The 15,571-nt window shown below is 38.4% G+C and overlaps 1 protein-coding gene and 1 long non-coding RNA gene across 2 annotated transcripts in view; one reads left to right on the forward strand and one right to left on the reverse strand.

The window, feature by feature from the left end:
• Window positions 1-235: 235 nt before the first annotated feature.
• vstm2a (V-set and transmembrane domain containing 2A) overlaps window positions 236-15,571 on the forward strand; it is a 152,852-nt gene continuing 137,516 nt past the window's right edge. Inside the window, exons 1-2 of the mRNA XM_078938744.1 lie at window positions 236-769; window positions 1,757-1,923. Coding sequence (XP_078794870.1) covers window positions 694-769; window positions 1,757-1,923 — 243 coding nt within the window. The 5' untranslated portion in view covers window positions 236-693. The remainder of the gene's footprint in view (window positions 770-1,756; window positions 1,924-15,571) is intronic.
• LOC144988397 (uncharacterized) lies at window positions 7,914-10,035 on the reverse strand. The gene is made up of 4 exons (XR_013652310.1): window positions 9,902-10,035; window positions 8,989-9,178; window positions 8,780-8,909; window positions 7,914-8,604 (listed from the first exon to the last, which is right to left on the reverse strand). It is a non-coding gene; the product is annotated as an uncharacterized LOC144988397 (long non-coding RNA).

Below are 15,571 nucleotides of genomic sequence, written 5' to 3' on the forward strand. Positions count from 1 at the left end.
ATTTACTTTCAATTTACCAAAATCAGGTTTTTAAGCAGAGTTAGTAAAATGTATTTCTTATATGAATCTTCTGATATAGAGTGTATTTTTAAATCCACAATTTAGTTTGCAGTACGTCTTAAAATAGGAATTAAGTTAAGAGAAATTGGTAAAAAAAAAAAAAGAAAGAAAAAAAGAGTCCTGTTTTAAAACTTTCAAAATGTCCTTGGAACGCGGAGATGCGCTGCGTAATTTTACGCAAATATCCTCCATCGTTCATGTAGTAAAAAGGCGGAGGAGAAAGGCCGTATGAGGACTAGATTCAATGAGGTGGGGAGTGCGCGGATTCCACAGCGATCCAGTGGACTGACGTCTCTCCTGCAGCGCAGAGGAACACCGCAGCCGCTCATTTCGCAGACTTCAGTGAAGCCAGGCAGTCGACTGGCTTCCCCCCGCAGAGCTACAGGAGGAAGAAGCAACACAGATTAGAACGCAACTTTAGCCGCGACAAAACTGCCATTACCCAGTATGTTCAACCTTCGGAAATCTCCGCGTTGGCAAGCTTGCCCGGACACTGTTTGATTTTCCTGGGAGTGCAGGCGCTTCTCCTCCGTCGATCTTTCTTTTTTAGGAGAGGAAGTGAAGGAATAACCGTATTTCTGCCTTCTTTTTTGTTCATGTAAAATAAAAGGCAACCATTTCTATTCTGGAATAATGTGGACCTCCCAGGATACTGTTGGATTTATTATCTTGGCCGGATTTTGTGTTCATATTGGATTCTCCTTTGAAGGTGAGCGCGGTATTGGGGGGGGGGGGGGGGGGGGTCTCTTGTCAAAGCAGTTCGCCTTAGCGTGGGCTTTTGCTGGGAGCCACGCAGTATGAAAAGTGCGCTGCCTCCATGCATGCTAAAATGATGGGAAAAATAGAGTTTTGAGCGCGTGTGTGAAGCGTCCGCATGAAGAGGCGCTAAAGCAGAGCGCACATCGGCGCATGGGGAAGGTTGCATTTTCACACCGACAATTACAATGAAAGCAACTGGTGAGTGTTTAAAATCAAAGCTTTTCGGAATAGAAAGCAACTGCCCCCCGTTCCCATTTAATTTCACCCTTAATTATACATTACAATAACAAATAAAAATAAAAACTTAACTAGCAATGAAAAAGAAAAAAAAGTGAAACCAGCGCGTGCAGCAGCTGGAGGGAGCTCTCCGTGGTGCTGAAAAGACTCATCGCGCTCCTTTTTCCATTGAGACCTGCGCATGCACTGACTTTAGCCACATTCTACTGGTTGGTGGCGTAAAAGTTTGCTCTTAAGGAGCGATGATATGAATATTTTTGACGTTTCAAATTAGTTTTTAATTTTCAATTCAAAAGTGATCTTTATCTGGTTCACTCAGACGTGTCATGTTGGGTGACGGAGATGGGGCGGACTAGAATGTAAAGTGAAAGGGAAAAATAGCTTTTCAATCTCTGCGCCATTCTGCGCAAAAAGGGGCAGCGTGGCACCACCAGAATGTAGCCGTTCTGCGTTCGTTGAGTATTCTCAGTGAAGTCAGTGTCTGTTTTAGAGGGGGTGGGAGCGATGAGGATGCACCCCTCTCCCCCGAAAGAGCGGAGCTGTGCGGTAGCTCCGACCACTGGCAAAGCTGTTAATTATTTATGTATATTTCTGTTTTTTTGCCCGTTAAAATCCCTTTAACTACACCCGTCCTCCTTTCCCCTCCTCTTCGTACCCCTCACTCCCTTTTTCTCGATGTGTCTCTCTGTTTCATGTGTAGGTCGCTTCACGGATCTGCCCTCCAACATGACGGTCAAAGAGGGACAGAATATAGAAATGGCGTGCGCTTTCCAGAGCGGAACTGCGTCTGTGTATTTGGAGATCCAGTGGTGGTTCCTGAAAGCGCCGGAGCCCACTGACAGCGAGGAAGACGTGGAAGCTCAAGAGGTACAAGACACCCTCTGTTTTTCTTTTTCTCTAAGTCCCCTACCCCACCCCCAGCGTCCCTGTCCAGATCTCTATGGCTGTTTCACTCCTTCCAGAAGAGATAAAGTGCGTTTTATGCGCAAACCTCCTGTGCGGACATCCAGCGCAGCGACAGTATCTTACAGATGGTTCAGACTTAAACCACTTTTGTTACTTAAAGTTCATTTCTATCCTCAGATGAGGCCCCACACAGTTCAAACACCTCTCGCCCGCCACCCTCCACACACAAACCCAACAGCTGTGCAGAAAATTACCAAAACAAGGCTGCATTAATCAAAGACATACATCATATACATATGAATGCATGATAAATGAGGTAAAATGAACTGACTGCTCACGTGAGAGCAGGATGTAAATGCAGAAGCAGCATGGCCTGCTCACGGACTCATTAAACTGGAGGAGGAAGGCGGTTTGCATTTCGTCACATCATGTCTTGTCAATGTGTTGTTGCTGGTTGTGACAGCTCCCCTTTGGCCCGAGGAATGATGGCCTGCTTAATGGATGAGAGTGACTCTATGTTTACTGTATTCAGATGATGAAAATGGCTCTCTCAGACATTGTACACCATCAGAACATTGTCATCATTACAGACATCAAACGGTACTTTTTAAAAATACTTCAACCTTGTCTGCTTAAAGAGAGATGAGGATGTGTGTGAAGACATGACTAGATATCCATGTGGCTATAATTATTGTACCATTGTTGCCCCACTCTCACAGCAGCATGGGCCGGGCTTTGATGTGATCCCACGTGCCTCTTGGATGTTGGGCTGAAGTGGCCTATTGATGCAGACATCACATTGTTAGCTGTGGTCCTTATCAGTGAAGGCTGTTTGAAATGGAAGCTGCTGTGTGTATTTGTCCTGCAGTTTTGTGGTTTGTATGGGAACAAAGTCAAAGCTGTGTGTGTGCGTATGAAAAGCTGTTTGGGAAGCAGCTGGCCTCTTGGAAATTTAGCGGGAATGAGCAAGCCGTCTTATAATGCAAATGTGAATGCAAATATCTGAGACATGGATGAAAAGTTGGACTTTTTGAATCTTTGAGCGGAGGACATGAAAGCAGCTTTTCACTGGAAGAGCTGAGAGGAAGGCAAATTAGAAGTCAAGAGAGTTGGGAGGCGAATGCATCACTCTCAGCAAGAAATAACCAGTTTGCTCCAGTCAGAAGCTCTGCTGTATTCATGACAAAAAAATACAAAAAGAAATATAATAAAAAATAATAATTTGTTTACAGGACAGCCATAAATATTTTAGATTTAGACACAATCTGAAAGAGGCATGAACACTTATTTTGCTATTCACTAGAAAATGAACTTCTACAATGGAAACAAAAAAATGCATTTTTTAAAACTGTTGTCAACTCTGATTTGGCACCAACAAGCAGCAAGTTGGTCAGATGCCCCAATAAGGTCATGAACAAGCCCTGCCTCTGATTGCAACTTGTGTCGCAAATAAAGCCCAAATGCTCTGGAATAGTATTTTTTTAAAATGTTACTACATATGAAAGGCTGTTGAATACATCACAAATTTATTCATTGCAAAATAAGCCTGTGCAATGTCGCATAAGATGGTATTAACTGCGACAAATGGTTACCCATTTACACACACGTTGAAACAATCACAGGGCAGCTTGAAGTATTTAACAAATCAAATACAGCTATATCCGCATTTGACCAATCAGATGGACCCCCTTCATGTCACTGACTAAAAAAATGTAGCCTGCCTCGTATTTTGAGCATAATATAAGTTATGTTGTATTTTGTTTTGCTATTTGTTTATGTATCGTAAGTCATATCGTCAAATCGTGTGTGTATATATATATATATATATATATATATATATATATATATATACACACATATATAGTTCTTTTTTTAAGCAATTATTCTTTCACCGCTATAAAAGCCCTGTCTCTTCTCCCCGACATTAATGTGAATTCTTGGTTATTGCAGGCAGCACTGTTTTCTAAAGCCCTGCGACCAAAGCTGGGACAAAGTGGTTATGGAAGATGGATGAATGCATGTCAAATGAGCTACATTTGCTGCGCTCTTTTCTGCTCCAGTTTACCACTCTAACTACTTATTCCCCCTGTTTTCACTGTACTGTATTTCTGTTTTTAGCTCAGTGTTTTTTTCCCCATACTTAGTCACTGATGAATACGTTTGCTGTGCTGCAGGGGTCAATGTCCTGCGGAAGGACGTGAATTGCAATGGGCAGTGATGTAACTGCCTGTTCCAAATGGCAGCTGCAGACTCACTGTGTTGAAAGTAAAAGATCATTAGACTGCACAGTGCATTGTTGTTTACATTTTTGAAATGTTGACGATATTCTTGTTATTGGTGTTTTGAACGTATTCTCATAGGATATTTCTGATGATGGAGGGTATATAAAAAAAAAAAGGTTAAAATTGCATTTCTGATTATTATTTTTTATTCAAATCTTTGTTAAAATGGGAGCAGACAAAAAAACTTTTATAAATGCTTGTAGGTGTCAAGTAAATGCTGCTACGAAAAGCCACAAGTTCCCCACTTTGCTCAGTTCTGACGCATCCACATTACAACCGCAGAAGAAGAATGGATAAACCACGCAAAAAACATGTAAAACAATGTAAAAGCCAGACATTATGCAAATTGTGCAGGATTATTGCAGTGTTTAGATGGAATTCATTAGTGATTTGTGCATCAATTATGTAATTTTAGGTTGATATGTGCGCCATATACGCAATATAAAAGTTAAATCGACTATCGTTGAGGAAAGCCACAAATTTGTGTCTATCTTATATCATCTATCTCGCAAAAATGATGCACAATTGTGTAAAATGAATGTAATAATGGTGCATAAAATTCATAAAATAAACATAAACTGAGTTATTCTCAACCAACCAAAAATTTTAAACAGCTCAAAACTGATTTCACGTAAAGTTCTGTCGGCCGAAACCCATGACGGATATCTGCATACATCGACAAATGACAAATGCAAAAAACATTTGTGAATTACCAGTGACGTGCGGTCAGGTGAGGCAAGTGAGGCAGAGTCTCACCTGTCATAATCGTGATAAAATAGAAAAAGGTAAATTAAGTAAATATTATTTTCCGATGATCTGTGTTAAATATACTTTTTTAGACAACTCAAGATGTTTTCCACAGTTTCCGAGGTTAAAATCGCCAAATTTGAGTGTTGCGCGATCACAGACGGAGCGGAAACTCTGAGTGAGGCTCTGGAGCGCTGTGCCTCATGTCTGACGGTAGGGCTCAATGTTAACAGAGATGTGCGCTCAAAACCCTGCTGTACGCCCACATAAAAGGCTTCAAGTGAGGCATGCCTCACCAGCAGGGGGCAGACGTGAGCTGACAGCTGCTTTGTAGCTACACTGCTGCCGTTGAAAAAAAGACTAAGAACGTTTTCTCTATTGAGACGGAGAAACTCAAATAAAATCAAGGAAAATAAGAAAAACTTTTCCAACAGATCATAGAGCTTTTTCTGGAAAAGGATCGACACATTGACTCAAAAAGTACGGCCAAACACGTTTTTCAATGTTTGTTTTTTAAAAATAACAATGGAGTAAGTGGGCAAAATTGTAAGTAAAATAATTTATTTTATTTTATGATCATTTTTACAGACATTATTTGATAACACTGATTAAGCACCAGAATTCGGAATTAGAAAAATACCAGAAATAGTTACTGAGAGTCAAATGTGTGCTGAACACATCTGTAATATACATTAATTTGTTTACTGTATATATGAATAATTTATCCACAATAGGAGTGTTCTATCCATGTCTGTAAAATAAATTCTCTTTAGGACAAATATTTTCTTGTGTGTATTTTATAAGCTGTTATAGCTGCTGTTGGATGAAAGGTGAAATATTCAGTTCTTGCAATTGTAAATCTGACTCCAGAGGATTCAGTGCCTCACCAGCCATTAACCTCACCGCACGTCACTGTGAATTACGTATATCACGCGTGTACCATGGTACGTGGAAAATGTGCAAAATGTATGTAGTGGATGTGTGACATGGCCCCCTATGTCGGGGTTGTGAGTGGCTGTAATATAGCGGAAGAGCGTATAAACAGATTGAGGACGGAAAGTGAGGGAAGGCTTACTCTGCAGCAAAAGTCCTACCCTCACAGGCAAATTTCTGAAGAACTACTGTTGCTTCAAAGAAACTATGTCCTAAAAAAAAACAAGGTTTTTGATTTTGACCAAAAAAAACCCAACAAAATCATAATTAAAAGACCACTGGAAATGTTTTTACAGTAGATCAAAAGATGATTTAAGTTGGAATTAAGTCAGTTGAAGATCTTTGATTTAGATTTAAAAGTAATCCCTCTAGCTGTAGGGCAGACATGTATGCATGAGCTGCTCTCACGACAGAGGAAGAGAAAAACTGCCCAACATTGAACATGGAAAGGTCAGACACTTCCATTTCTATGGTAAAATCTACAAGAAATACAGCCGTGTTGTTTAATGTCAGCATCCAGGCTATTCCTAAAACAGAACATTTCATGGTCCTTTTTTACCCTAAACTCTATAAGTATCTAACAAATGATCAAAGGTGCATTTTCCTATAAGGTCTATGAAAAAAAAACAGACACAAAGATAGGGAAACAGATTTCCTGCTGTTCCTGCTGTAGAGCAGTTTGTATGAGGTGCCGTGTAGGACATTATTCAGAATTAGCATTCACATACACATGTGAAATCTCTCACACACACTAGTGAAATGCTTGTATACATACAACTGAAAATGTATTCATTCACATACACATGTGAAATCTCTCACATACACATGTGAAATGCTCTCACACACACTACTGAAATCCTCTCACATACACTAATGAAAATGCTCTCACACACACTACTGAAAATGCTCTCACATACACATGTCAAATGCTCTCACACACACTACTGAAAATGCTCTCACACACACTACTGAAAATGCTCTCACATACACATGTGAAAATGCTCTCACATACACATGTGAAAATGCTCTCACACACACTATCCAAAATCCTCTCACATACACATGTGAAAATTTCAATAAAAACGGAAGGCATTTCAGTAGAAACAACGTTTTTTTTTTTTTACTTTATTTTTAGAAACGAAGTTGCTCGACTGAAGGCATTTCAGTGGAAATGAACCTGTGTCCGAATTCCTGCCCTGATCCCTAACTACTAAAACCCTATATAGTGCAGAACTATATAGTTCTATATAGTTCTCTGAATTTAAAAGCAATTCAGACACCCGTGCTCAGTACTTTTTTCTTTTGGGTGTTGTTCATAACGCGCTTGACACGGAAACAAAGTGGCGCATTACCGCCACCACCTGGTCTGGAGGCGAACTACTCCTATTTAACGCGGAGAATGACACTTATTTGTCAGAGTAAAAACATAATAAATATGAACATTTTACAGAGACTATTTATGAATCTGCTGTGTTCTGATCATGGAAAACGTGACTGATTTATAAATAATTAAATTACAAACACTTTGGTGTTGATTTAATGTATTTGTTCATAAATAAACCCCCAAGTTATTTTTTCATGCCAATATTTATTTTGTTTTTGTGCCACTGAACGATTAACGAGCTCTTGCAAGGAGGCATTTTTTTCTGTAGTTTTCTTACACCTTACTGAAAATGGCTTTGAAAATGAATCTGTCCGTGTTCCTGGCAATAATTCAACCGTTTTTCGTGAGATCAAACTGAAAACGAGCAGATATGCAGCATCACAGGACGGCAAGGAGAAGCAAACATCTCAGAAGATTTCCTCTGGATGCCCTGACCAGACAGAATAACTTGTGAGTTAAACTTAAAGCTTTTTTTTTAGTTAAACCTAAACTTTAACTTAAACTTTGTTACTAATCATGCTCAAGGTTACACAGTCTGCTGGGTAAGAGTTTAACATTCTTTTTCAAGTGAGTTGTGTAGTCCAATTACATGAAACACTTGTGAGTTCAAAGTTCAGAATTTTTTATTCAGAGTCAAACCATATCACTTGTTTTAAACAAAAACAAAACAAAAACTTTCATTTTTAAAAGTTTAAATGAAAATCCAAAAACCCAGCCAAATAAAAACCACGAGATTTTCCAGAATTAATAAATACTTCATAATCTAAAATGTAAGACATCAAAATAAATAGAAACATTAAAAAAATGTGATTTAATTTCCTCAATGAAATAATTAATGTTGCATTTTCCAGGGTCTTCCACGTCTCTACTGCTTTACCAACACAAAGGTGTCTGTCCTGGCCCTTTACGCTGACGGTCAGTCCGACACAAGACTGGATTTTCGGTTGACCCGCAGGACCATCGAGCATCTGGGTCGATGGTCCTGAAGCATCAGCTTCGGGTTCCTCACACTCTGGGGGGTCACAGGAGACTGACGTCCTGGTGTTTCTTTTCTGGCTGGCATGTGGCACATCTTACAGTGTGGTAGCCAGAGTCTTTGACATGACACGGTCCACCGTGAGCGATGTTGTCCACAGGACGGCAGACCGCATCCTCCAGCTGATGAGCAGGGTCACCCAGCTTCCCAGTGGGAATGAACTACCATAAGTCGCCTCTGGATTTTAGCAGCTCGCTTGGTCTTTCTCCTTCCAAAGGGTCACAAGGAGCATTGATGGCTGCCACATAAGAATAAAGGCCCTAAAAGAAAATGCAGCTTGTTATTTTAACAGGAAGCTTTTTTATTCCATTAAAATGCATGCTGTATGTGACTCTAATGCCAAATTTATAGATATTTTTGTTGAGAATCCAGGATCAATCCATGATTCACAGGTTCTACGTAAAAGCCCAATTTATGTAAATCAAACAAACCCACCTGAAGGATCCTTTTGGGTGATGGTGGGTATCCCTGCATTGCACATCCCATCATGCTGCTGACACCCTACAGGGAACCCATGAGGAATGCCATTGAGGCAGTTACAACCAGAACCACTCCAGAACACGCTCTGTTGTGAAGAGAGCATTTGGCATGATAAAGATGAGGAAGAGAGCAATATTTCTGGGGGCACTGGAAGTAAAACCAACCTTTGCAATGAAAATCATTGCCTGCAGCTCAATTCTGCACATTCTGTGCATCAGCAAAGGCGACTGCTTAGCCACAGATGTTGAGCCACAGCAGGACAACACCAGGAACATGCAGGACGAGCAGAGTCACGTCTGTCTGCAAGGACAAATCTTTGCTTTCCTTTCAGCTCCAACTGTGACACACATGACTCTAGAAGACCAGGATTATTGTTAACATGTATAAAAATAAATATTAACATATAAAACGAAATTCTAAATATGTACATCTGATATTTATATGAAAATCCTTTTAAGATTGTTAAAAATAGCTCAGATTTAAATAATACATGTAAATTATTCATTTTTGTTCATACATTTATTAAACAAATTGGAAAAACAATGGCTGCATTACATTTTAGAACAATAATTTCAACTCAAGTAAACTTAACAGACTCTCCTGTCGCTGTTCCTCCCTTCTAGCCCTTTCCCCCTCTCTCTTCTGGGTCTTTAACATAAACCTTTAACCCAGTACGACAACGATTAACCGTTTATTAAAATGAAGTCAAATCTGATCATGTGTCTCTACCCATCTGGCACGAGCTAGCTTGAAAACAAACAGGCTATCTTTCTCCATCCGCAAATGGATCGGATTTTCCTCATCCTCGTCTGTCCCTACATATATGAACACATTTAAAACATGTGTTAATAACTTGTGACTACGGTTAGAAGTCACTGCTTTTTGATGTAATATCTAGCGTTTGTTTTTAGCCTTCGGCGCTAATTCGCGTTAGCGTTAGCTTTAGCATTACTGAAATTGATGAGCTTCAAAACAATCTAGGTTGTTGATTGAGGAATATAACATATTAAACACATCATCCTAAGTATTTACAAATATATTTTACAACAGATACTGGATATTTTTTAATATACTTACACGTTTCGGTGGTTTTCCTTGCGCAACCGGCTGCCATTTTCGAATGATTCAGACGAATGATTATCTCGCGATAATCAGCCAACTTCCGTTTCTACTGAAATGCCTTCCGTTTCTGTCGAAAATTTCAGTAGTGTGTGTGAGAGCATTTTGGCTAGTGTATGTGAGAGCATTTTCACATGTGTATGTGAGAGGATTTTCACATGTGTATGTGAGAGGATTTTCACATGTGTATGTGAGAGGATTTCAGTAGTGTGTGTGAGAGGATTTCAGTAGTGTGTGTGAGAGGATTTCAGTAGTGTGTGTGAGAGGATTTCAGTAGTGTGTGTGAGAGGATTTCAGTAGTGTGTGTGAGAGGATTTCAGTAGTGTGTGTGAGAGGATTTCAGTAGTGTGTGTGAGAGGATTTTCAGTAGTGTGTGTGAGAGCATTTTCAGTAGTGTGTGTGAGAGCATTTCACATGTGTATGTGAGAGCATTTTCAGTAGTGTGTGTGAGAGCATTTCACATGTGTATGTGAGAGATTTCACATGTGTATGTGAGAGATTTCACATGTGTATGTGAATGAATACATTTTCAGTTGTATGTATACAAGCATTTCACTAGTGTGTGTGAGAGATTTCACATGTGTATGTGAATGCTAATTCTGAATAATGTCCTACACGGCACCTCATAAGTTTGCATAAAAGGGTTGATAGGTAACATTAACAGAGAAAGCTTAAGCATACGGAGAACACAGTAAAACAAAACATAGCGTTTTAACATAAAAACATGAGTTAAAGGGCTGCCTTAAAAATTGAAGTCAAGAAATCAAACTTGATTTGTTTTGTTAACCTTTTGTTGTAATCAATTAGAATATTTTGGTTAACCAATGTACTGGTGTTTTATTCTTATATAGATTTGAAAGTCATGTAAACTTCTTTTGGTCTTTTTAAGAGTGTGTATCGGCAAGAGTGTGGTGATACAATACCCATCCCGATACTTGTCCCACGAAACGATACATATCACAAATATTATACTGGAACACATTTTTTAATTTTCATACACTGCAACTGTATCTCATATACAAGTTTCTTTTAGCCAAGAAAATTCATAGTGCTTTTAATTTGGTACCTTAAAATTTAATTATTCTTAAAGGGAACAGTCAACATTGTCTGATTTCCACAACAAAATATTTTTCAGTATATGGAAAAAAAATAGAATGAATGTGCTTTGTCCAGGAATGTTCTAAAAGTATGATAATAAAGTCCAGTTTATTTTCAACATTGCTTAATGTAGCTTCTCAAGTACTTTTAAGCGGCTCAGGAAAACGGTGCTTCAAAAATAAAGGGAAAATAAAACACAAATTCTTTCCAGAAACATTAGTTTCAAGTGTGAGGAGGCAACATGACAGGATGAAGGAGAGCGCTGTAATGTGGCTAAGATGCTTAAATTACATCACAGACTTCACCGCAGCTGCAGCTCCGCTTTCTCACACGCGGAAGTAAACACGTATTTCACCGCTCATCAGTACAACATTGGGCTTTTTTCAGAGCGTTGTGCACATCACTCTGATCCATCAGGTCGGTAAATTAGAATCTATTGCTGGGACATTCTGCAGAACTTTGGCCCGCTTTGCCGACAGCATTTGGCTGATGCTCTGGGCATGAGCAGCTGCGCAGCTGCAGTGCTTCACTCATTCTTATCTGAGCCCGCTACAAAGCGTCGCAATCCGCGTTTTTCTATGATACTGGCAGCACATATTTTCAGTTCGGTACCCATCCCAAGTTAAAACCAAGTAGTGCATGTCTCATAACAACAAAACAAGCTGCTTCTCGCTGAGATCTTGTGGTCGTTTTGTGCAGTGTAGAGCTGCTCAAAGAGGCTCAGTGGGCGGAGCTTCCAACTAGCCGTCACAACAAGAGTCAGATGCTGATGCTCATAAATAAATAAGAAATTATCATTTTGACAGCATTTCAATTAATCCAAGTATTGCTAAATGAATATCACGATATATCGTCAAATCGATTTTTCCTACACCCCTAGCTTTTTTTGTTAAGCAAGGTGTTTTAATCAAATTAAATTGCAAATATCATTCAAATTAACTCCAGTTTATCTGACCAGACCTACAGAAGACTATAAAAGAATTAAAATTGAGAACTAGGAAGAGCCTGGTCATTGTAAGGTAAGAGTGCTAACCACTACGCCACCATGGAGTCTAAATTAAAACCAAAACATGTTAAATCAACGTATAGTCTCATATTAAAAAGTTTTGTTTAGTTGAGATGTATTTGACTTAAAATTTTAATTACACGAACACAATGACCAATAGCTTGTTCAGTTTAACTACAAAAATACAGTACAGAACATTGGGAGTTGGGTCATCTAGACCCACTCGACAGTGCGTTGAACCTTTTTTCTTCAATGATTTGTGAACCTCAATGGTGTCCATGGATTACATGAAATCTTTCCACCTTTATCCACCTTTGTCATGGTAGGGAGAACATGTCAATGCAAGGGTGGGGTCATCTAAGATAGCACAAGGGTTAAATGGTTCCGGCGCTGCAACAGTTAAACACACAGTGTGAATCTACAATTTTTATTTTGATGAAAATAACGAAAACTCTTTGAATGAGAAGGTGTGTCCAAACCTTTGGTCTGCACTGTACATTAAAACAACACAAATGTCAAAATCCAATTTACAATGCAGAAAACTGCATGTAGAGATAAAAAGTTTTAGCATGTTCTACAGCTTTATTGACTCAACGTTCCTCTACGCTAAATGAGGATGGATTCTCTTAGATTTATCAGAATCACAACAAATCTCTGTTGCAGAGAAGCATTGTTTTGTTGCCACACTTTCTTTTCTTTTTTTAGAAGCAATGGAGCAAAGGTGCAAATTGACAACAGGCAAGCGCTTCACTTGTAATTTACAAAGAAGTCATTAGTGGTTGATTAAAAGACTTGCTACCTGGACTCTTCATCCGGGGACTCTTCTGAGGTTTTATCACTAAATAATGAAGCCAGGTAAAACGTGTAGAACTGGGCTGAATTCAGTGAGAGTTGAGTTCAATCATCCCTGGGATTGCCTTCTCTATAATGGGCCCACAGTCCCTGTTCAGGGATCTGTTATTGAAATGTGACCCTCTGCCATTTGCACAGGCTTGATGAGAGCTTCATGTTCAGAGGCCACCTGGAACTAACAGATGTAGCATTATCCTGTTTCCTGTCTGCAATATTAAATGTGGAGAAGGCGTGGCTGAGATCTATCAGTTAAAGGTCATGTTCCATCAATAGTGTTGAAGCAAAAGCAAATGAAAAAAAAGAAAACAAAAGAATCAAACTTCCTGCAAAAAATGTATTCAACCCCTTAATGCCTATTGATGGAAATTGACATCAAACCACTCCAAAATAACAATAATTTAGCATGTACTTGAAAGAAAATACATGAGTGATTTTTTTTTTAGACAAAAATAAATTAAGGCATTCAGGGATGGGCAAGTCCAGCTCTCTAGGGCCACCTTCCGTCATGGTTTCCAACATATCCTCCTCTGGCATGTTTAAATTGGCTGGACACATCTGATCCAGGTAATCAGTCTTTAGTAGGGCTTGGATATCTGGAAATCATGCAAACACAGCGGCCCTCAAGGCCTGGAGATACCCTTTTTCATTTTTAAAAATAAAAGTTAGATGATTATATTCTGAGTGTTTTAGAAACCCCTGACCCCATACGATCCCCTCCCACAATCATATTTAGAGGGCACAGCGATTTAAAAAAGAGAAGCCATCAATTTAGCAGCCCTTGTATTTATGCCACTAGTACTATAATAGAGATAAACTATCTAGACAATTAACTGGGACATAAATAATCACCAAGTTCTTTTGAAAAATCAACTTTTTAATAAAATTTAAGGGTGCAGAGAATCATGTTATGTTCTGTTTTCTTTAGCTAAACAACATAACCTGATCCTGCAGCTTTATGTGGGTCTAAAAATATTTAAAAAAAAGAAAATTAAGTCAGTTTTTAGTACATCTAATGGAATGGTATGATTTGTAAGGTTTTGCCTCACAACAAGAAGGCCTTAGCTTCAATTGGGTACATGGTTTTTTATTTTTTTTTCTTTTTTTTTAAACTATCTGGTATTTCATTGCACAGTGGAGATTGTACATAGCTTCTTGGAAGCACATCTGAGCATGTGCGGTTTTAGATCTCTGCTGCCAGGGTTTGGAAATGCTGAGCCAAGCTCCAAAATTCTCTGTGACCCTTTCCAGGAATGAAAAACCAGTATGGAAAGGTTAAATGCATGAATTCATGTACCTCGCTTCATTCTATTCATCCTCACTTTGGAAACCTGATTCCCCAGGATGGTTTCCACAGACACACAGTTAATCAGACCCAGTCAGATTGGAAGCCCAGGCCCAAACAAAAACAAACAACAAAAAAAGATATCCACACTGTAAAAACTGAATTTTAAGAAAATAAAAAGACCCCTCCTTAAAAAAAATAAAAACAAGTCTTATTTTTTGTCTTGCAAAATAATAATCTTATCAATAAAGTTTTTCAGTAGAAAAGTAAATTCAGTTTGAGAAAACATGTCTGGGTAAGACTCCTTCTTTCTCTTTTGGCTTTTCCCATCAGGGGTCGCCACAGCAAAACAACCTCTCTTTCGAGGAGGAGTCGCACTATTTTTCTTTAAAACAGATTTATTGGTAAGACTACTTTTCTTAGCCCTTCTCCCAGTGAGGTAACAATATTATTTCTAAGGAGCCTGTTTTTGCAGTCCATAACAATTTTTTATGTCTTTTTCGAAATGTCTGTTCTTTGCTGATCCAGTGTCAGTTTTCTGAAGGTGGACTGTAATCATTTTGACCTCTCTGATTTACCAAATTGATCCTCCTCATTCATTTTTATTTTGATTGTATGATTTAGAAAAAGGGAAAACTCTTTCCTCTGACTTTGAAATTGATTGCCCAAATTTCTGGTCTCGTGGTTAAAAAAATTGACTGCCAGTGTTCGGAAGGTGTTATATAAGCAAACATTTCTCTGAACTGCAAGAAGAGGTAGAATAAATATAGGAAAAGAACACGAATCTTAAGGAGAAAATCAATAGAAAGTATAATGATTTGATTATGCATGAAGTCATTTTTCTTAACAAGAAAACGTGTGCTAAAATACCAAAACCAAGAAACAAAGAGTTCCACACAAGAATTTAAAATGGGAAAAAAAGGTAAAACATGTAACTGTAGTAGTTCAAATAGAATGTTATACAGATCAATGATGAGGTTTTTTTTTCCCAGTTCTAAGTAAATGGTTTGCATTTTGTTAGTTTGTCTGTAATTGTTGTTCATTTTTGATTACAGTAACAAAAGGGTAGTATAATAAGTGGGAATGACTCATTTTAAGACAAATTGCGAATACCAGCTTAGTACAAGTGGGCCCATCTTAATAAGGCATAATAAAATCTAAAACTACCACTTACATAAATCTATTTTGTTGTTACAAAATAAAGATATTGGCAGTCTAACTTATCCACATTTAAAAAAACGTTAAAATAACTTTTTTTAACAGTGCAATTTAGGTTTTTTAGACTCCTTTTAATACAAATTTCTTTCTACATTTTAGTTCTTAATGAGACACAAATTCTCGACTGTGCTGGTATGTAAAAAATGCTGTTAAAAAACAAAGATAAGTTAAA

The sequence above is a fragment of the Oryzias latipes genome, chromosome 20 (assembly GCF_053564925.1).
Source record: "Oryzias latipes strain Hd-rR chromosome 20, Olatipes_Hd-rR_3.1".
Lineage (NCBI taxonomy): Eukaryota > Metazoa > Chordata > Actinopteri > Beloniformes > Adrianichthyidae > Oryzias > Oryzias latipes.